Source organism: Camellia sinensis, chromosome 9 (assembly GCF_055761805.1).
Source record: "Camellia sinensis isolate YWXY chromosome 9, ASM5576180v1, whole genome shotgun sequence".
Taxonomy (NCBI): Eukaryota; Viridiplantae; Streptophyta; class Magnoliopsida; order Ericales; family Theaceae; genus Camellia; species Camellia sinensis.
In genome coordinates this window covers 33,793,983-33,818,154 of record NC_138969.1, presented here as the reverse complement: position 1 = coordinate 33,818,154, position 24,172 = coordinate 33,793,983, and the positions used below count along the sequence as shown (strand labels likewise).

The 24,172-nt window shown below is 36.4% G+C and overlaps 1 protein-coding gene across 1 annotated transcript; it reads right to left on the bottom strand.

Annotated features, from left to right (window-relative positions):
• Positions 1-676: 676 nt before the first annotated feature.
• Positions 677-1,743, bottom strand: LOC114265581 (uncharacterized). Its single transcript, XM_028206406.2, has one exon. The coding sequence runs from the start codon at positions 1,592-1,594 to the stop codon at positions 752-754; it is 843 nt and encodes a 280-aa protein (XP_028062207.2). The 5' UTR covers positions 1,595-1,743; the 3' UTR covers positions 677-751.
• Between the last annotated feature and the right edge of the window lie 22,429 nt (positions 1,744-24,172).

The following is a 24,172-nucleotide window of genomic DNA, read 5'->3' as shown; positions in this document are numbered from 1 at the left end:
GTGGTGAGATTTTCTCTATGAAATCGAATTTTCTTTGGATCAATTTGAGCGACCTTAAATATTATTAAAATATTGAATATCATTTATACTATAAAATCTTAATAACATGGACCTTAAAAAAAATTCCCAATTTAATATAATTATGTTAAAAATATATAATTTAAAAATTAAACGAATTATCTCATTGAAATATGATTATAATGAACCCATAATAAACTAGATTGACTGGCCATTATGATGCGTTTTAGAAAATATATGTATATATATTAATAAAAAGTCAATAATAATAATAATAATAATAATAATAATGATTCATAACAACATTTGTACACTTCTACTTAAGAAAACATAAAATAAACCAAAATAAATTTATTATCACGCAAATTATACATATCTTATACAACAATGTTAGAAGGTCACAATTTTTGTGGCCACAATGGCTCAAAACTGTCAAAACGACGTCGTTTTGACATGTTTTGCACCCAAAACGATATCGTTTTGACAATTTTAAACCATTATGGCCACAAAAATTGTGACCCTCAAACACTTTCCTATCTTATTACACATTTTTATATAAAATGTACAATTTCTTAAAATTTCTTAATATAACATTAACTAAATCTTTTAAAGAAACATACAAAACACAAACAAACAAATTTTATGTGATTTCCCTCCATGAAATCAAAATTGAACATAATTCATCCGATAAACTATTTTCATGAAAAGAAAATTTTAAAAAAAAATAGTATATTCAAAATTTCTCATCTTTAACGTATTGCTTCACAGCATCTCTCATGTCCTCAAACCTGTCAGACCCTTCAAAAAATTCCATCAACCGCCGGAGTTCATCATCCGATAAATCGTCGGTAAACGGTCGAATTGGAATCGCATTTTCGGGCTGCAAAGCATACGAATTCGGGTTATCGTCGACGATCACAACCCTCTTCAGGTCTCTCCTCAACCCGGCCAAATCTTTGACGAACTTCCCGTTGACTTCCCAGCACGAGTCCCGGTACAGCCGGTATGAAATCGCAGAATTCCGGTCAAGCTGATCGAGAACAAGCGACGCGTATTCCCTCCGCCCGGCGGTGAATACGACTAATTCGAATCTTTTGCTGAGAAATTCGAGCAATTCGTCGACGAATGGGCGTTTCAATACGTAGAAATCGACGCTGAATCCGTCCATGATCGGCCTTACGACGAAATCGTAGTTTTCTGGGTGAGAATCGGATTTGGAATGGATTAAAGTCTCGTCGAGATCGAGAAAAATGGTTCTTTTTTCGGGAGAAGAAGGAGGCGGGAGAATGCGGTTGCGGCCGCCGGAGTACTGGGGTCGGCGGTGGAGGTTGGCGGCGGTGATGGTTTGGAGGATTCGGTAGCCCTGTTTTTTGGGGTGGGTTTTGTTGTTGTTGTTTTTCTGAGGGGTGCAGATTTTGGAAAGTTTGGAGAAGATTTTGATGAGGCGGCGGTGGAAGGTGGTGATGATGGTGGCGACGACAGTGGTCTTTATGGAGTACTTTTTCCGGCGGTGGAGGAGGCTCCGCCGCTCTTTGGTGGGTCTTGTGGGTATTTTCTTGAAAATCTTTGAAACCATTTGAGAGAGAGAGGGAGAGAGGGAGGGAGAGAGAGAGAGAGAGAGAGAGAGGGGTTTTGGTGAGGATTGAAGATTTGGGGGTTGTGAAAGAAAGGATTGAAAGTTTTGAAATTAGGTGGGGAGCAACGGTCGAGGGCTAGGCTTGGAGCCGAACCAAGTTGGTTCCAAAAATAGGAGGGGTGACCTTGGAAAATTAGAATACACAGCTGGCTTTACCCAAATATATACATATATATATATATATATATATATGTGACAAAATAAAATAAAATAAAATAAATGAGGTCTCATTTGACGTAAATTGCTAAAAATAAACCAATTGTTATTTGATTACTACTGTTCTAGCCAAAAAGCTTATTTAAGTTATTTTAAACAACATAGTCAAAAAAATCATATGCTAAATAAATTGATTTTTTTAAGCACAAATTTAGGTACCAAAAGATATTTAAGTTCCACAATTTTACTTGCCATGTTTTTTCATTAATTTTGTGATGATTACCTCCAAACAAGAGAAGTAGTTATGTGTATTTTCAAGTAGAATATATGATATTAAAAATGAAAAAATCAGTAACATGTATCATTTAGAATATATTGTTCGTGGACTTATGTGTTTTAGTGACATTTAATTTAGACATATTGTTGTATAATAGTTTAAGATATTATGATTTTGAGTTTGACCGTTCTAAAAGTGGATGATGTTGTGGTTGTGATTGTTGGATTTATTGTTTGCTTAAAATATATGTTGCTAGATTTTTTATATAGTTGAATATTTAATGAGGTAGTTGTTTAATTATAACAATTTTTATTTGAATTTTGATTATAAATGAGTGAATAAAATCATTAAATTGACATATTCGATATTCTTTTTATTCGTAGTGCATTTAATTTTTTGAGGTAGATAGGTTTTGTAGTTTTTTCTTGTATATATTTTACAATTTTAATATGTTTATTTTTAAATTTCCATGTATAACTTTTTTTTAGTGTGTGTTTTTTTTTTTTTTGGTAAGGTTAATCTTAATTTTGCTAAACCTTGCATCAAATCTGTGGCATAATTTAAACACACTTAAAAATTGAGTCATTCTATTTAAATCCAAAAATTATCTCACCGCGCCCACTTAAATTTTAAAATTTTAATTTCTATTATACCCTAACTAACATAATTACCCGTGCCATGCACGGATATAAATAAATAATAAAAAATTAAATAATAATTTTAAAAAATTATCTACAATATTTAGCAAAAATGATTTAGAATTAATTAAATTTTAATCATTTTTATCAATGTTACATATAAGAGAATTTTTTTTTTTTTATATTCTTATGTCATTAATTGAGTGCTCTAAATTCTTAATAACAAATATATGTCATAATTTAAGTGGTAAAAATTAAAAAATAAATCACAAGAATTATATTTATGAGAAAATGTAAATACATTTTGCCTAATGAGTTTCATAAATTTAATTTATCATATGATAGTGGTAAATTACGTTTGTCAATAAAGCAATTTTTTCACGTTTTGTGAATTCTAAAAATTATAATTTGTCTTATGTTATAAAATTTACGTAAAAATGAATTAGGATTCACTTGTGATATTAAATTAGGGCTTAATATTAGATTTACGCCAACTTCTCCTTCACCTAATTATTAAAAATTGTCTTGCTCTGTTCCCAACTTATATGAATCATTTGACCTATGTATTTATTAAATTAGTAAATAAATATTTGCAAATATTCGTTTGTAATAAAAATAAGAAATACGGACTTATTGTATGCATACTTATTAAAAAGTTTGAATTATAGCTTTAAAAAAAAAACTATATATTTATGTTTAAAACAATTAAATAAATAGTTATATATATTTATGTATAAAAAAAATTATTTAAGATAAAGTCATCGTAAATTGTAGGTCATATTCTAATCCTAATAAATTTAAATTTTATATTTAAATTATATCATAGTTTATCAGTTCGTGACTAATATGAGCTAATTTAGGGGTTCTAATATTGAATTAAACACTAAAAAGTAATCAAGAAAATTTAGTTCAAGTCGATTCTTTTTGCCAATAATTCTTGATTTAAGCCGTCCTTAGAGAATCGTCTACTTCATGTCCAATCCTTGAGTTAGTAGACCTACCTATTTATTTAATTTTTAATTAGTAAATATATTTTTTTAAAAAACCATTTATAACAAAAATACGAAATATGTACATATTTGTTTGGTATATTTATTAACAATTTCAAAATTAATTAAGAAGTTATGTACTTATTCTTAAAGCGATAAATTACATTGGTAAACCCTATATTTTAACTCTTGTGTTATTTTTGCCCTCGCAATTTTAATTTGCTCAATTTTGATCCTAAATTTATAATTTTGTCTCAATTTGGTCCAATTGTTATAATTGCTAGTGTTTTTTTAGGGCAAATTACACAAATAGTCCCTATAGTTTGGGATTTGTGTCACTTTGGTCCCTGACTTTTCAATTGTGACACATTTGACCCTGAATTTTGAATCATATTCCAGAAAAGGACAATTGAATATATAATTAGATTTTTCAAGGGTAAAATTGTCAATTTGATAAAATATAAACTAATTTGACAAAAATAAATGTCAAACAAATATTTTTGAATTTTTAAAAATTATTTCTACCTACTAAAAATAAAATTATGTAAAATTGATAAATCTTTTAGACATTTTTTTTTTAGCAAATTAATTTTTATTATGTGTTTGGATGATGATCATGTAAAATTAATTTTAAAAAATTAATCATGTAATTTTTATTAATTTTACATAATTTTATCATTGGTGGATAAAAATAATTTTAAAAAATTAAAAATATTTTTTTGACATTTATTTTTGTCAAATTAGTTTATATTTTATCAAATTGACGATTTTACCCTTGAAAAATCTAATAATATTTTCAATTGTCCTTATTTGGAACAAGATTCAAAATTCAGGGTCAAATGTGTCACAATTGAAAAGTCAGGGACCAAAGTGACACAAGTCCCAAACTATAGGGACTATTAGTGTAATTAACCCTTTTTTTTTTATTGAAAATACACACATGAGTAGCATTTGTTATACTTTTATAGACAAAATTATAAACTTCTTCAACACAATAAGTTAATCTCAACTAACTCAATAACTATTTTCTTTCAAAAATCTTAACCGGCAATATCAATTAGACCAAATTAATACAAAATCTAAAATTAGAGGTAAAAATCAAACTAATTGAAATTACAGAGACCAAATTGACACAAGAGACAAAATGCGGAGACTATCGATATAATTTACCCTTCTTAAAATATGTCTGATATTGATTTCATCAATATTAAGATATATTTATATCTGAAAAACTAGTTAAGACCAGATTAGGCTAGAAACTGAATAAAAAATTAATGGCTTATTAAAATTATTTAATAATTTTAAATTCAAATTTGATCAATTTTTTATTTAAATTTATTCATAGAATTAGGTTGTTTGATAATCTTAATTTATAGTTCCAATTTTTCCTTGTGTTTTTTTTTAAAAAAATATTTTTAAATTATATATAATAATAATTTCTTTTGAAATTTCCTTTTCAATCTCAAATTAGTTATAACTTGAATTTGGTTAAAATTTATTTTTGACTTCTCATCTATAAAAACTAACAATAAACATAAATTAATTTTTTGAACTTTGTAAAAAAGTAAATAAAGAAATATATTATCAATAATGATAATAATAACAAAACATATTTTTATTTATCATGTGATGTCTCACCACTGCATTGATAATAGACATTAATAATAAAATTCATTACGATAATACAACAATAATATATCAAATGATAAATAATATGAGATCACAATAATTTTTGATGGTTATATAAAAATACCCAAAATTATATATAAGAAATAATGTATGATCCATATTCAATTTTTATATGGTAAAATTCACACTTAGTCTCAACCACACATTAGTTTTCTAAATCAATTCATCACCCAAACTATCTACTATTCTTTTAATATTTACCTTTTCAAAATCCACCCAAACGATGCTCTGGCCGAGGTCATCATCACCCTTGTTGTTGCCATGCTTACCACTAGAGATGACAATTTGACTCCGGCTCGACGGGGACCCAATCTCCCGACCCCGATTCGAATGGGTTTTTTCCGAAAATTATCCCCATAGGGCTGGGGATGGTATTGAAAATTAAATCCCCAATGGTTTTCAGGGCGGGGACGAGGATAGGTTCCCCCGGTCCCGGCCCGGCCTTGCCCTGCCCCGAAATATCCCCGAATAATTCCCCAGGTATTCCCCATACATATATACATGTTTAAGGCACCTCTCTCTCTCATCTCATCACTCACATTTATTTCTCTCAACCTCTCTCCCCGTCTCTCTCTGCACAGCTTCTCTGTTCACGACGTCGGCGCCGATCTCCCTCCTCTCATTACCGCTGATCTCCCTCCTCTTATCACCACAGATCGCCATCGTCCTCCATCGCCGCTGTCTCACCGCCGATTGCTGTCGTCCTTCGATCACCACGGTCTCTCATTTCCATTGTCGTTGTCTCTCCTCTCAATCACCTCCGGCTGCCGTCGTCCCTTTCTCTCTGAATGCGTCGAATTTTTTTTTTTTTACATTTTTAGCTCAGATCTGTTCGTCTCTCTCTCTCTCTCTGAATGGCTGTGTTGTTGTTAATGATGGTGATGATGATGATGATGATGATGATGATGAACATATATGCTTCTTATTCATTTTGAGCTCAGATCTGTTCATATATGCTTCTCTCTGAAGTCATTTTGAACATATATGCTTCTCTCTGAATGGCTGTCTCTCTCTCAGATCTGTTTGTTTTTCACATTTTGAGCTCAGATCTGTTCATTTTGGCCGGGGAATTTTCGGGGTCGGGGAAACCCGATCCCCGTTAGGGGCGCGGGGACGGGGGCGGTTCCCTGTTGGGGATCGGGGGCGGGGATGGGGAAATTTCATCCATCGGGGATTGGGGATCGGGGATAAGCAAATTTCATCCATCGGGGATCAGGGACGGGGAGTGTGGTCCCCGGCCCCACCCCGGCCCGTTGCCATTCCTACTTACCACCTCTACTAATCATTATAAAACTCCGGTCTAGTTTTTTATCTTTGTAAATATAAAGAGACAATGTTATGGAAATAAAAAAAGGTACTGTTAGAGTTTTAAAGAGTTAAAAATGAAAAATAATTTTTTTTATGATTTTAGGTTTTCTTATTCCATATATATATTTATATATATTTTAAATCCATAAATTATGAAATAGTGTTCATTATTTAAAATTTTATTTATTGATGGGCAAGTCAATTAAATGTTTTTAATTTTTCACAAATAAAAAATTTGAAAATTTTGTTTAAGAAATTTTGATAATAAATATATAATAAACAACAATATAAGACGCTTTATTCTATATATAAAAATAAAATAAAAAAAAAACTTATAACTATATTATCAATTCACATATATCAAAAGAAATAATAACAACAATATAAAAAATACATAAACATCCACCCCCCCAAAAAAAAAAAATTCAAATCAACTCCCAAAACAAAAATAGTTAAAAGATATATATTTATTATCAATTTAGTTGAAAAAAAAAAATACATTGGAAAAAAAAAAGTCACATAGAGAAAAAAAAAATACTCATACAAAAATATAAATTTAAAAAAAAATCACAAACAAACAAACAAAGTTGAAATAAGTTTGGACTATTGACAAAGAGAGAAAATAACCATTGCATCATTACATTTGGGGAGGAGTTGGTCGGGCTGAAAAAATGATCAAATATTGAGTATTTTAAAGAGAGAATTGTATTGAATTTTTAATTTGATTGAGTTTTTAAAATTTTAGATTTATACTATTTTCAGAAAAGATGAGAGTGAGATGAAGGTGGTTTACTATATTATTTTGAATTTTGAAATTCAAAATCAAGTGTCTTTATTTTTTTTATTTGAATTATTTTGATCAATATTATTTTTAGAAAGAGTGAGTGTAGCTTATCATATTATTTTGAATTTTAAAATTCAAAATTATAGATTATTATAACTTTTTTTGTATTTGGATATTTGACTTAAGGAACTAACCAATAGATTTTTTTTTATTTAAAAATTATCAAATTAACAATATTAGTTTGGGAGTTTGGAGTTGCCACAATCATTGCTTTTAAAAAGACCATTTTTCTTTATATAGATAGATGTGAATTTATTAATAAAACTAATACATATTAAATCTTAAAATATTTTTTTTTTCTCATGGTACATTCTAATCAATTATACGTATTCTTCCTATTCAAATCTCTTTATATTCTTCCTCGAGTTTTAATTTTTTTTCTCTTCTTCTTTTTTCTCACTCCAAAACTCCAATTCACCCCATCAAAACTCATCATTATCATCAACATCATTTTTTTTTTATTATATTGTTACTTGTAAATAGAAAAAAGTTTGAACAAAATCAAACAATAGATGAGACTAATAATCAAAATAATATTTTAAAGCAATCCATCAAAGAGGATGTAAGTATTCACATAAATATCAAAGTCAATTATTGATTTCTATGTGTTTTTTACATAGTAGTGAATATTCAGCTTTTTTTCGTCATTATGATTCGAACTTTCAGAATCGAACAAATTCACTATGTTTAAGTCCGAACAAATTTATTTTGTTCGGTTCTGAAAGTCCGAACGCAAAATTCACCTTCTCATTCTCTTTCATCGATGCTACCTTCGCCGATGTCAAGTTCTCTAGTTGTGTTCTCTATATGTACGCCAACAAAAGAAAGATTTTTCAAAAGTAATTTTGTCACGCCCCAAAATTTGAATAATTAAATATATTAAATTAGGACTAAATCCCAATCAATATTCCATTATCTAAATCCTAAGGGTGGAACAAAATTTAAATGTTTTTGTCTCAATCTGGTTTAAGTAAATTTCAATACTAAAAAAAAATAATAAATAAATTACAAGGGATAAAAAAAAATTAGCAAAACGCCAACCAAATCATCCATCACAAATTCATAACTATCTAATACTTTCAACATTAAAATAGCAACAAATAGTCAAAACAACTTAAATAATGTAAAGTTAAAAAATAACGCACAATGCCAAATTATCAAAATACTAAGGTCATAAAAAATAAAAAAATAAATTAATTAATATCAACCCTAAACTCAAGAAAATAAAAGAAGTCCGAGAGACATATCGTACAATTATAGTTATTTCTCATAACCACCGTATTCCCAACTAATCTTGCAAAAGAAGCTCGGATGTGCTTAAACAGAATGCACCCGAGATGCTAAGAGATATAACGGGTCAGTATATAAGTATACTGGTATGAATACAAGATTTGACACTCACGTGTCTACCAAATACAAATAAAAGTACATTTAATTCTTGTTACGGGACAAGACAAGTAGCTCCACCTACACTGAAACGAAAAGGTAGTTTTTCGAGGTACGGTGGCATTTAGTTTCTTGCCTGTATAAATAAAAATTGAGTATAAAAAAAAACAAAAAAAAAGAAAATGGTAGGTTAGCCCTACATAAAAAGTTTGTATAATTTAATCATAAGTAAATTATTGAATAAGTATAAAAATGCACCGTTTCATGCTTAAATCATTTGAATTGACCAAAATTCAAAGAACCAAAGTTGTACAGAATCAAATTTCCTAAGAGGTATTGCGGAAGAATTTAGTAGAAATTGAACAAGTTGAGAGAAAAACTTGATAGAATAACCTAAACGGAAGTTGAACGAAAAACCTAAAGCTGAAAATGAAAAGAAACTGCCCTAAAATTATTTTTCTCAAAAAAGTTCAAAACACGAAAAGTGTTCAGAATAATATTTTACTTTAGCTTTAGTGAAATCAATGAAAATGAGCTCATTTCGTGAGTTAAAATAGCATCTAAAGTTTACATTGCTAAAATGAATAAAAATTATTATAACAAAGATCATCTGATCACAAGTTCCAATTGATTTTTTTTAATAAAAAGTTAAAATACAAAAGTTATCTAAAATTACGTTTACATGCCTCTGCCCAAATTTCATAATTTATCGAGATCATTTACTAATTTTCAAGATGTACAATTCAAACTATACTAATAGCTCATATTTAATTCTTAGTATCTTAATTCCACCACTTCGGTCTTCACTTCCAGCCTACACATATATCGCATGTGCCTCACGTATACCTAATACCGCTCCAAAGCCAAACTTGCACGGAGATATCATCCCAAGTTTGACCAACAATCCCGGACGGTTAGCATGTGCGTACGTGCATAAATCAAAATACTCGTCTACTCTTGAGAACAAGGCAACAATATATATATACACAACCCCTCATCTACTCATGAGAGTAAACATAACAATGCTGAGTCTAAGGCATTCAAATAAATCTCGTAATTCTTACTTTTTTTTTTAATACACTTTTTCTCACCAGTACTTAAATAAAACAAGAATTCATGGAGTCATGGTAGAATATTCAGAATTTATCTATGGTTTCCTAATTTATTTTAATTTCATATATCAATGAGTGTGATTACATTCATAAAATAATAAGTATAAAAATCCTAAACCTTACATACACAACTAACCAAAATAATTGAATTCAATCTATCATCTTCATACCAATATAATACCAAACCAATATCAAATAAATAAAAATAAATAATAACAACGAAATAAAGATAAATCAAGAAAAGTGATTTTGCACTCATAATTATTTTTTGAAGATCTAAAAAATATTTAGAGAATAAATGAAACCATCAAAACAAAGCCCTAACACTTTCTTCCTTTATTTCCACCTCTCTCCCGCCATCTCTCTACCTCTTCCTCCACTTTCTTCGATCATTAATCACGGTTTCTCTCTCTATTTTTTTTTTTTTCCTTTTCTTTCTTTTCTTTGCTTTTTAAGATTATAACCTAATCACTATTATATAACATAATTTCTTATTATATATATAAGATAATTATATAATAACTTTTATATATATAAAATATATATACATATATAAATATTTAGATTAATTATATATAATTAAATATCACATTAAACTAATTAAATATTACATTAAATTCTCATGTATTAACGCAATTAATAAAACTAAAAATAAAATAAAGTAATAATAATAATAATAATAATAATAATAATAATAATAATAATAATAATAAATAAACACTTAAAAAAAATTAGGATCTCTACAACTTTGAATTTTTTTAATTTGTTTTATTTTGATATATCTCAAAAAGATAATTTAGAGAAAAAAAAAGGTGTTTTGAGAATAAATTATAACTCTAAATAATTTAATAGGGTGTACTGAAAAATTGAACTCACTTAAATATTTTTGAGTTAATTACCTAAAGGTCCTATTTATAAATGTTATAGTAGCTCAAATCCTATTTAAGATTTCTTGAACCAATAACTCATATTTAATAAAATTGGAAATATTATCAGTTTTTTCTAATTTTTAAAACTAAGAATATTTTGCATAGTAATGTTTCAGATAATTTTTTCACTAACTAGGGGGGGAACAGAACATGAGATTAAACATTTTTACCCTTTTACTTATTGGTTTGATTCAATTATCTAATAAAATCGAGAATATTATTAATTTTTCTAATTTTAAAACTGAGAACATTAACAGTTTTTTCATTTATTTTTTGCTTTTTTGTTTTTTTTCCAGTTTTGCACATCAATGTTCCATCACTATGCTCCTTTATAGACGCAAAATTTTCAGTTTTGCACAAAAAAATAATTCAATTTTTTCAATTTTTTTTTTCGAGCATTAGTTTTTTGAGTTAATTACCTAAGTCTTATTTACAAATATTATGATAGCTCAAATCCTATTTAAGATTTTTTAAACCAATAAATTTTGTTTAGTAAAACTAAGAATATTATCAGTTTTTTTCTAATTTTTAAAACTAAGTGTTAAACTTATTTATTTTGATGATTTATTTAATTATGTTTTAATTTATTTGAAAGACAAAAAATAGAATCCAAAATTTATTTTGATGATTTATTTAATTTTAATTTATTTGAAAAAGAAAAATAGAATCCAAAATTTCTTTTGATGATTTATTTAATTATGTTTTAATAGAGTCCAAAATTTATTTTGATTATTATTTAAGTTATGTTTTAATTTATTTGAAAGAGAAAAATAAAATCAAAATTTATTTTTTCCTATTATTTCTTACCTAAACTTTTATCCTGAATATTGTTTGAATGTATTTAATATTTGCTTAAATCAGGAGTTTATTTCAACCATAAAATAATGCCCAAACCAGAGGTTCAAACAGCCCAACCTAGCACAGCAGAATGCCAAAAGGTTCAAGTAGAAGATATTCAAATTAGTAATGATGAAGTGAAAGATATTCAAATTAGTAATGATGGAGTACAATGGCTATAAACAGCTATAAACGGTTATAAGTTTCATTATATACATGTAGACACCCCATTTTTGACCGACCTTAAGACTCAGACGTCACCGATTGAGCGCTTGGTGATGTTGCATATTGTCCCGGCTGCAAGCCTTGCCTCCGAACTTCCGGACTCTTTCGTGCCTTGCCTCGGTTTGCGAACCAGGCTCTGTTTTCTCTGTTTTCTCTTCCCGAAGGGAGGGAGAGGTCTCGTAAATCATCTCTCAGTGGCCGTAGGCTACGTTTTGTGGTCGTAGGCCATTTTTTTTCGTTTGGAGCCCGGTTTTCGATTTTTTAGAGCCGACGGCCGTGTGCCTCGGTTCGGGACCGCCTAACCACCTCTGTTTGCTCCGATTTTTGGCACACACCTTGTTTACTCCCTTTTGGGGAACACTATGGCCCAAGAGACCAACTTCGTGGTCGAATGCCATCTCCGGTGCTTAACAGCCCATTTTTGGGGCCCCGGGCCGCGCGTTTCGGTCCCCGAACCTCCGTTTTGCATCCGTTTTGGTTCATTTTTGGTGGAGACCTTATTTTCATTGTTAGAAAGCTTGTAGGAGGGTGGGAGGCCAGCAATTTTTCTGAAAGCCAGTTTTATTTCTTCATCGCTCTCCGTCGCCCGTTTTTCTCACTAGAAAGCTAATGTTGACCACCCCGGGGCCACTTTCTTTAGCTATAAACCCCATATTTGTGTTGTACACACCTGGGAGGCTACCAATATGTATAGGCCGGCCATTAATTGTCCTTGACCCTTTTGAACCCCTCTAAAAAGTTGGCTATTTTCTCTCATGGTTCACATTTTTTGGGTTTTGACCACATATTTGTGTTGTGCACACATGAGAGGCTACCTTTTTGGGGTGGTCGGCCAGCAATTTTGATTGACCCTTTTGACCCCTGCCCGGCCTGCCAGGGGGGGTGGCCGGCCGGCCACCTGAACCTTTTGAACCTGGCCGACCATGACCCCCACACCTTGTTTCTTCCAGCTATGCCCTTCTTTTCCCCCTAGATCCTGTATCCGAGGGGGGGTCTTTTGGGGGGAAAACTTGAATTTGATTTTCCCACCCTTTCCTCCAATCCTCTCCTCTATAAAACCAGCCCCCCCAGCTCCATTTTTCAGGGTTACAAAAATTGCTTGGAGCCTCTTGTATTAACTCTCCCTCTCTCTCTACTCCAAGCCTCAAAACCCTAAGATTCTTGCACCAATCCATAGCACAACACCTCCACACTCCATTCCAGCAACTTGAGGCTGATTTCCAGAGGCTAGGAGCACCATTTCTTGGACCAAAAGTTGTTGAAGACTTAGGCTACAAGGGTAAGTCTCTTTTCCCTTTCTTTTAGCTCTATTTTGCATGCTTTCTTGGCCTTTGTTGCTTGCATTTTTGGGCTCCGACCCAAACTGGAAATAGTCATATTTTGAGCTCCTTTTCATGTTTGATCAAGGACCTCTTACTGTTTGAGGTCTCCTACTGCCACTTGCCTCTTTATCTCTCTTTTAGGCCTATTTTTGCATGATATTTTAGGCTTATTTGTGAGCTGTTTTGGACTTGGTCATAAAATTTAGAATGTCTTATTTTGAGCCCCTATTCAACTTTGTTGAAGGGATCTCCTCTGTTTGAGGCCAGCTGCTACCACTTGTTTCTTTATCCCTCTTTAGGCCTTTTTCTTGCATGTTATTTTAGCCTTACTTGTAAGCATATTCGAGATTTTCCATAAAATGTAAAGTGCCTTTTTTTGAGCCCCTCTTCAACTTTGTTGAAGGGCTCTTTGCTATTTGGGGCCAGCTGCTGTCCCTTGTCTCTATGCTCTCTTTTAGGGCCATCTTTGCATGATAGTTTAGCCCTATTTTTGTTTGTTTTTGAGATTTGTTATAAACTATAAAAAGTTTTTTTTTGAGGCTCTCTTGATGTTTGATTGAGGGAATTTTCTTGTTTGAGGTCATCTCCTTCCTTGCATGCCTTATTTCTTCAATTTTTGAGCCATACATGTGAGCATTTGCATTGGCCTTGTCTTGGCCTTCTAGCCACTGAAATCCAGTGGATTTTTAGTGGCTAAGACACTATTTTGAGAGCCAAGACTAGAGGGGGGTGACCCCTCTCTCCTTCTCTTGTTTGGTGGCCTTTTTAGCCTTCCAAAGAGACCCTACCTTGCATGCTTCGAAGTCACTTTCCAGGGTCAATTTAGTGAGTTTTAGGACTACCATATTTGATTTTCATAGTTGTTTATGCCATGCTAAATGTCTACCTTGCATGTGCTTAATAACTCCTTGCATGGCCCTCCAAAGTAACTCATTATTTTTGCATACCATGGTTGCATATCAGTGGTTATTTGGGCCTATTTTCACATGATTTATTCACTGATTTTTGCTGGTTTGGTGAGATTACATTTGCTTTATATACTTTCCATGTAAACCATGTTTGCTAGTCAAGATTGCATGCTATTTTTGTCCACCATGCTAGCATCTTTTGGCCATGCTTTGAACTGGAAATGTTCATGTTTTGGGACTGCCTTAGCTCTGTCTTTAGACTTCATGATCAAATAATGCATGCTTTGTATAGCTACAAGTCATTCCATGTGCCTAGTTTCGAGTTTCGGGGTTCATCTCATGCATCGGGTGCCATATTTCCATAATTCGGGACCATTTTGCATCATATTTCAGTGCTGGAATCTATATGCTTGTATGCCATATTCCATGCCTTGTTAGAGTTGCATGTTATGCATAGGATCGGTCCTCGATTTGTGTGCATGTGTGCACGCATTTCGATAGTCTCATTTTCACCTAATGGCTACTGATGTGAGTGTGACTGAGGTCCACTCATGTTAGTGTAAGTCCATTATGCATTGCGCATGCCATTTCATTTCGTAGCATTGTGTATGCTAGGTTGTATGTTAGAGCATTATGTATGCCTCGTTACATCGTGCATTGTGCATGCCATTTCATAGCATTGCGTATGCTAGGTTGCATGTTAGGGTTGCATTCATGCATATCATGCATATTGCATTGTGCTTGAGATAGGAGTTAGCCCAAGCACGGGAAACGAGGGACGTTTTGTACTCCGAGTGACAGAACGTGTCTCAATTCCCGATCGCCGACACTCCGGATTATCCATGATGGAGTCTAGGCCTTGTTGTGTCCATATGTACATTCATTTCATATTGAGTCATGCAATTCGACTTCTCAGCCATCATGCATCGAGATGCGTGATTGGTGGCACGAGGATCGAGGACTACACTTCCTGAAGAGTAGTCATGCATACATATGTGAAAATACTTTGCCATGCCCCTTTGTTGCTCTCTGTTGCAGCAAATCAGAAACCAGCAACCTTCCGGAGCTTGGCACGCATTCCAAAAATAATTACAAACAGAGGCAAATCAGGGCATCGCAAGGGATTCTCCGCACAAGGCAACCCGAGCATGCATCATTTATCATTTGGAACAGAGCTGAGGTGGTCCATGGATTTGCGTGCCAATTTATTACTTTTCTAGATTAATGTGTTAATTAATTAGGATTTTGTATTTATTCGGGACTGTATTATTTATTCATTTGGGACTGTATTATTTATTCGGACCCTCTGCGCGAGGGCAATGTTGTAATAAGTGTGCGTGTGTGTGATGTATGTCTTCCAACCCCACGTCTTTCTCCCTTTTATTTATCAGCTTATGATGGTTAAATTAGGGCATGTTTCAATTAGCATACAGTATGATAGCATGTTTGCATTCATTCATCTGTCTTGCATGCACTGGGCTCGGCGCATCATACTAACTGCATTTGTATCTCAATTCCAAGTTAAATACATGTTAGTTGTAGCATTTCACAAGCCATCTTTAGAATAGCCGAGCTTATCTTAGTTGCATTTTGCATGTGTTGCATTAGGCATTTCTGTATAGTTAGGATCATGCATGGATTTCTAACATAGCTTTTGTTTTGGCTTGGAGTACTCGGTAAGTGTTTATGCTTTAGCATCCTTGCATGTGTGTGAGTGACTGCCATGATAGCATGCTTACCATGAGGCTATATGCTTATGTGATATAACTGCCTGAATGCCTGTGGGTGAAGGTTGGGTTATTTGAATTGGAATAAATGCATTGACTGTGAGTTTTAAGCCCACTAGATAGTGGCAAAATCATGTTTTTCTAAGTCCACCCGAGGGTGGCAAATCTACGTCTTAGCCTACTTGCGGGTAGCACCATCAAACCACTTTAAAAAATAAACATGAAATGTTTTGTTCCAATTCAGACGATCCAGTCTATACTTGTATGCTGTGCGCATCACATAGTAAATCTAGGCTAATAACCGGAATAAGAACGCATAATGTTTCCAAAAATAGATATCATGGTTAGTAGAGGCCGATCTTTGATCGGGTGAGCGGGGGTGCTCACGAAGTGACCTTCCCCAATCGTACCCAAGTTCCCAAGCCGAGGCAACTTTGGTGATGACGGACACGTTACCTTAGGCAAACGAGTCAGAGTTTCCTAAATTTCCCCAAAATAAAAGATTTAGGTGGCGACTCTTTATCTGGCAAAGCAGTCCATGTTTGGCACTTCTTTCAAAATCTGTTTTCTCAAAACGATTTGCCGGATTTGGACTCTTTGGTTCAGATTTAGAACCGTGACAATTTGAGAGTCCGAACTTGTAGTGAGCCCAAATACGAACAGAACGGGACCTCATCCTCCCGGGGCGTTCGGGGACGTCTACAGTTTCTGGCGACTCTGCTGGGGATTTAGAGAACTTCACTCGAACTCATGATATCTTGTTTGGACTACACTTGTGTGTTTCTTTGCATTGCATTTGCATTAGTGCGCCTAGGACACCGTGTTTGCCATCTGCTATTCGTGAACGGTTTGTCGGAGGCTTGTCTTGTCAAGGCTTGACCATAAGGCTGACTGATTGTAGGCTCTACTAGTATGGGAACACAAACCCGGTTTTACCGGGACACCCTTTTTGACCATTCGACCTAGTGCATATTCGGATCCATAGTGACCATCCCAAACTAGGACAGGTTGCTTACCCCATATAGGTTGTTTGAAACCGCTGCGTGCATAGTGAAACCCTAGTTCCTGACAAAATAGGACAGGGAAACCTTACCCCAACATAGGGGTGTTTTTGGCTCTTACTTGCTTGGTATGTGCTTTTAGGGTGTGTCCCTACAGGAATGCATGTAACAGTTTGCAAGTCTGGGTATCAGGCCTGCGGGCATCAGTATTTGGGAATCAGTTTTACCTGAGGGTATCAGTTTACAGGCGAACTTTTGGGCAGAATTCAGTAGAGAGCACAGTTATTCGGCTGCTCATATCTGTTTTGGTGAAATCAGGCTGAGATACTGCATGTTTTCCCCTTTTGCTAAGTAGTCCTGGAACCATAGCTTCAGAAGGCTCCGATATCCCCTGAGGTTCATCAGACTTGTGCTGATAGACTTTGTCAGGTCAAAGATTCAGTTCAAAGGCAATCAGTGTTCCTTTGCCAGAAGCAGAGTAAAAGGCCAGTCAGGCACAGATCATCAGTTCAACAATCTTCGGATCAGCAGTCATTATCCATCTCACCTGTGTGCGGTTGGGTTGAGATATCTGCTTTTACCACCGAGACAGATATACCGATAGATTAGTTAGATCAGGGCAGTATGGCGGGAATGGAAGAGATGGTGCGCCAACTCCAAGATAGTATGAAAACCATGCAGCAAGACGCTGTCCATCAAGCAGAATTCGTCAAGCAACAGGTTGTGGTCATAGCCCAACAGGTAGAGACAATTGCCAGGTTAGAGCAGCAAACTGGAGTATCTACTTCATACCAGGCTCCTCCTCCACCAAGAGTTCCAACACTCGGGGAGACAGCTAATGTCCAGGAAGATACGGACATTCCGACAGGGCCAGCTCCGCCCCCGGTTCTACCCCAGCTGTCTAAAACACCCACCAACCTGCCAGACTCCCCCTTTGAGTTCAAGACGGACCCGACAGCATTGAAAGTGAGCAAGCTTGAGAAATTGTTCAAAAAGTCCCAGGGGGCCCGCTCTATTCCTGATATAGAGGATGGTTATACCGACTCAGTGGTGACCTCGCCAGAGCGGTTTAAAATGCCGCATATCGATTGATTTGATGGCTCTGAAGACCCAATGGTGCACCTCCAACTGTTTTATGATATCTTGAGGCCAATGGGTTTGACCACAGCCTAGAAATTGTCACTATTCGGTCGAACCCTGTCTGGGATAGCCGCAATCTGGTATGCAAAATTGGAGAACTCTGTGAAACAAAACTGGGAAGGGCTGGCTGAGGCGTTTATCGCTCAATACTCCTACAACACACAGATTGAGGTCACGACTCGTGATCTCGAAGTCACTCGCCAAGAGCCAAAGGAGGGTTTCTCAGAGTTCGTGACAAGATGGAGAGCAAAGGCCTCAATGATGACTACAAGGCCTTCCGACAAAGATCAGATCAGGATGATTGTTCGAAATCTGCATGGCAAGTTGCTTCAAAAGATGGTCGTTCTACCTCTGTTTACCTTTCCAGCCCTTCATGAAATGGGGGTTCAAATCGAGGATACCATCAGGCAAGGGATCTTTGCAGAAGATAATGAACCTTTGAAGAGGAATGTTGCTTGCAGTTCCAATGCTACTACTGATGGTAGCACAGCTGCGAAATGCTCAGAAGTAGACACTATCACCACTTCCCTCAATGACCAAAAACCAACCACTTCAACTCGGCCCCAAGCTCGAAAATTCCATCCTCTTTACATGGGTCTCTCCCAAGCTTTGAAAAAGCTGCAAGAAGAAGGACACCTAGAACTCCTAGAACCCCAACCCCTTCCAAATCCTCTTCCACCAAGATATGACCCAGCTAAATACTGTGCCTATCATCAACAACACGGTCATGATACGAACTGTTGCATCTGCCTCCGTCATAAGATTCAGGATCTTATTGACGAAGAGACCCTAGCTCCACCAAAAGGACCTCAGGTTAGTACTAATTCGTCACTTCCCTATCTCAACCTCATCCATACACTACCATCCACCTTCGACCCCAACATATACATCACCCCAGCCCATCTACCCAAGCCTGAGGTGTTCATTCCAGAAAGCATGGACTTATGCATGATGGATGCACCTGGACCCCAATCATCTCAAACCCGTGAGCCCATTACTTCTGAGCTGAAGAGAATGATCGAAGATCTTCAGAGAACTGTGACAGATTTGGCCTCCGGGACATCGGTTCCATCATCAACCACATCACATACCAGGGAGTTCATGTCAAAAAGGCTCCCCAGTCTTGGAACGGGCTGTATTTGAGGAATGCCAATCCCTTGGCAAAGTGGAGGCGAGTGGAAAGAACAAGATAGGGGCGGACATGGATCCCCATGAACATCTTCTGTTAGCTGTTGAGGCTTTGAAAGCCGAGGGACTGAACAAAGAGCAAGTGCTTGCAGTTGTTGCAAAAACGGTGGACGACATTTTTGCCACTCAAGTTGGGGGCAGTTTGAATCAAGGGGCAAGCCGGGAGAAGGGTCATTGTATCAGAAACATTCCTTTCAGCTATAATCCTGCACTCAGAAGAGATCAACAAACCAGGCCAGCACCTGCCAAGCCCTTTGCTGGTGCGTCCAGCAAAAATCCATAAACCCTAAAGTACCAACCCCGAGGTCGGAGGGTCTTCCATGCCCTCTATATGCCTTTGTCCAAAGCTCTCCAAATCCTTGTTGGACAAGGCCATCTCAAACCCCTCGAGCCTCGGCCTCTCCCGAATCCTCTTCCGGCAACGCATGATGCTACCCAGTACTGCGCGTACCATCAGCAAACTGGCCATACCACCGACAACTGCTTTCGTCTTCGCTACGAAGTACAGGACCTGTTTGACAACGGGGTTGTCCTCCCGCCAAGCCTTGCAAAGTCTATCGGCACTGGATCGGTGAACTTGAGGGATAATGTGTGATGTGATCGGGGGATGAACCAACTGCGGGTGGCGCTTGATTAACTCCAGACGTGGGAATGACACGCACTGTTCTGAGTAATATGCAAACACCAGTTTTTGTGCTTTCCGACTTGGGTATTGAGTCAGTCTTGTTGTTTTGTATAGAGTCAGTCTTTTTGTTTTGGGTCTGTCTTGTTGTATCGAGTCAGTCCTGTTCTGTTGGAGTCAGGTGATTTCGGGGGTGTTACCTCGGACATCACTTGCTTGTTTTGTGTTTGTCTTTTCGTTTTCTTTTGAGTCTGTTTCTGCCTTGGAGCCAGTTGTGCCAACAGATTCTGAAATGAAACAGCAGTAATTTTTGCACTTCTGTGTTTGCTTCTGCCGTGTGCTAGTTGTGTCGGGATTTGAATGAAACAGCAGTGCATTCCACCTGCTCTCTTGTGCCTTGAAATTATTGCATTGACCTAAGTTTTTCAAAAACTTTTTGAACACTGCGGTAAAAACGAAGAGGAATGAATTCCTCGGGTTTTGCAAAATTTGATCAATTAAGAGAAAGAGAGGCATGCTAAGCCCTTAATGAATGAGATCATGCCTTTTAATGTGAGTACTGAGAAGGATCCTGGCTTGATCCAGATTGGTTCTACATTGTCTTCAGCGCAAGCGACTAGTTGTTTTCTTAAAAGATTTCAAAAAATATTTTGCGCGGTCCTGCGAAGACCTGTGTGGAATCGCTCTCAGCCTCGAGACTCGACCCCTTGCTTTCAAATCCCGAACTCGGACTCAGAAATTTTAAAGGTCAACCATAATGTGAGGCCTGCGTGGCCGGATTCGAAGCAGCCCTCGAACTAGGGGCAAGAAAAGTCAGATCAAGAAGATCAAGTGTTTTCAAAGGAAGCTTGCGAAGCTAGATCAAAAGCCCTCAAACTAGGGGCAAAACTGTCAGATGTGCTCGAAGAGTCAAAAAATGGGGATGTTTCTCAAGCCAACAAAGATCGGCAGGAATGCCAAATCCCAGAGGGGAAGAAAGAAGAAAGTATTGCTGAAGAAAAACTGAGTTCCGATCTACAACACTAGGGGCAAATTCAGCCTCCACGGGATGGACTCCTACATCGTCAGCGAACAGCAGCCACTCTCTTGGATTCAGACGGATTCGAGATCTCAGAACCATTTGACATGGACCATGTTACAACTTTTACCCTTGTGGGGCTCGTTGGGCCGAAAACCCAGAAAGGTGACCCAGGCAAAAGTTAGAGCAAGAAAAAGAAGAAAAATAACAAAAAAGAAGAAAAATGCAAAGAACAAAAAAAAGAAATGAAGAAAAAGAAATGAAAAATTCTGAAAAAGAATGAACAAAGTAGAAAAGAAATGAAAAGAATTGAAAAGAAAAGAAGAACATAGCTCGCAAGGTTGAAAACCCGCAAAGGGCGGCCTTGGCAAAAGTTAGAGCATAAAAAGGAGAGGTTAAATACCCGAGTGTACCTTAACCCCGAACTACGTAAGGCTTGATTCCCATCTTTGGGATACGTAGGCAACTTCATTCTGAAGTCCAGCTATAAAACACTTCAAATTGATTGTGCCTATGTAATGGTTTTGATCATCTTCACTTTTTTTGTATCCGAGAATTTGGTTGTGTTCGTCACTCTGAGGACTGACTACAATGCGCTGCGGGGCCATTCAGACAAGGGGCAACTTTCCGTTGTCATTCAATGCGCTGTGGTGCCGTTCAAACAAGGGGCAACTTTCCGTTGCCATTCAATGCACTGCAGTGCCATTCAAACAAGGGGCAATTGTCCGTTGCCATGCAGCTCCCCTCAAGCAAGGGGTAATTTTCCTTCGAATCTGAGGTTGTGCATCTCGAGAGTGGGTTCTATGCTTGTTGAGCAGTGGTCGTTTGAAAAAACAGTTTTTGAGAATTTTTACTAAGGTTGACTGATCTTCTCTCGAAAACTATTCCATTTTTCCAAAATTGGACCTTTTTCTTCGACCCAAAAAAGGAAAATTTCCAGTGCTCATAACCTAACTTGCATGATTTTGAATCAAAAAATCGAACAAGCGTGTTAATCTAACTCTCATTTTGGTTAAAATTGCTTTAGTAGAAGCAAAAAAATAAAAAAATGGTCAAATGATAAACTAGGGGCACAGTTGAGTCAAGCTCTCTGTCTTTTCCCTGTTGTCAATGCATTTGCCAAAAAGGGCACCATACTTGCCAAGAAGGGCATCATACCTGCCGGAAAAGGGCACCACTGAAGCTAACCGCAAAAGGGTTGAAAGCTGTATCACCCTCCAAGCAGCGAGGTATCAAGCTAAGTGCGAAGCACGAATTGGAATGGATCAAGATATTCCACTTCCTCATCTGGATAGATCTGATCACGTCCAAACTCCCCAGCAAAGCATCATCAACCGATGTCAACTGCAGATTTGCTACACACCCAGTTGTAGCGCAACCCCTCTGTGGGAGAAACTCACTTTGTGAACAAGAATAAGAATCTGGTAGAATGCCAGGGGCAAGAGCCCACAACTTCCTGCTTACCCATCAACCACCCAGGGGAGGGATTTAAAATGAGAGATTGAAAAATAGAGACGTGTGCGCTGAGAGAAAAAGTGAGGAAAACGGGTTTTTCAAAAAAACAGAGCCTGAGGGCCGAGTGATGTGAGAATCACAAATGAGAAAGGGTGGGAAACAATGCCCGGAGAAACTGGCTCCTCGCGAATTGAGAGGTCTCTTGTCTTTGTAACACGTCTGTGTGTCGTGTCTTTCGTTTTGTTTGTCTCGATTCTTGCTTTGAGTCATTCCGAGTATGTCTCGATGCATTTAGGGTATTTACCCTTTGTTTTCCATTGTTGAGTCGTTTTGGCTGTGGTCAGTTGTAGGCTCAACACCCGGTTGAGAACCCTTTTCTCATTTCAATTCCAAAAATCGTTTTGTGCTCAGAGTGCCGTGTCGTTCTCCACATTTGTGCAAATCAAGATTGGTTCTTTCATAAAGCCGCGGGATTCAACCCAGGTCATGTGAAAACAGTAAAACCAGGACCCATCTGAAGCTATGAAAGTTCCGGGCTACAAAGCAAAAGAAAAGAGGAAAAATGTCGAGCATCCGAGATTGTTTCAACTTCGGCAAGTTTCGTCATTGCATCATGTATGTTCAAAATGAGCAGTGTCTTGTATGAGCTGTGTGCCGAATAAACAAAATACTGTGTTATGGGCTGTGAGTTCAGAATGAGTTGTGTTCAGAACGGACCGTGTGTTCAGAATCAGCGGTGTCTTGCATGAGCCGTATGTTCCAAAATAAGTAGAATATTGTGTTATGAGCTGCGTGTTCAGAATAAGCAGTATGCCGATACGAGCTGTGTGTTCAAAGTGAACAGAATACTGTGTTGACTGTTTCACTATTTCAAGCCAGAATGGTGATCAGAAGTGCTCTCCCTGAGTACCATTCCCCGCGAGAGTAAAACAGTTTACCGCCACTCACTCCATAAGGTGCTTTTTAAAGTGCCGCTTTGTTTGTTTATTGCATTCCTTAAACATCACGCTCCGCATTGCTTGCAACATGTATCGTGTCATCACACTTATTGCATTTATTTACATCTTGTGTTATCTCTTATTGTTTATCCTTTTACGCTGAGCAGCGTTTAGGATCGTTGTCCCCCGGGACTCAACTTAGGTTGCGTGGAACATGCTCCCGAGTTGTTTACCTCTTCTCACGGTTTCAGCGTGGTTAGAGTGTTCTTTTCCTCACACGATTTTAGCGTGTTTGGATTTTATCTCAGGTTGCGTTGTGCGTGCACTTGAGCGGTTGTTTTCGGACCTCTTCTCACGTTTTCAGCATGGTTAGAGTGTTCTCTTCCTCATATGGTTTCAGCGTGTTTGGATTTTATCTTAGGTTGCGTTGTGCACGCAATTGAGCGGTTGTTTTCGGACCTCTTCTTACGTTTTCAGCATGGTTAGAGTGTTCTCTTCCTCACACGGTTTCAGCGTGTTTGGATTTTATCACAGGTTGCGTTGTGCGCGCACTTGAGCGGTTATTTTCGGACCTCTTCTCACGATTTCAGCGTAGTTAGAGTGTTCTTTTCCTCACACGATTTCGGCATGTTTGGATTTTATCTCAGGTTGCGTTATGCACGCACTTGAGCGGTTGTTTTCGGACCTCTTCTCACGATTTCAGCGTGGTTAGAATGTTCTTTTCCTCACACAATTTCAGCGTGTTTGAAATTTATCCCAGGTTGCGTTGTAGACGCACTTGAGCGGTTGTTTTCAGACCTCTTCTCATG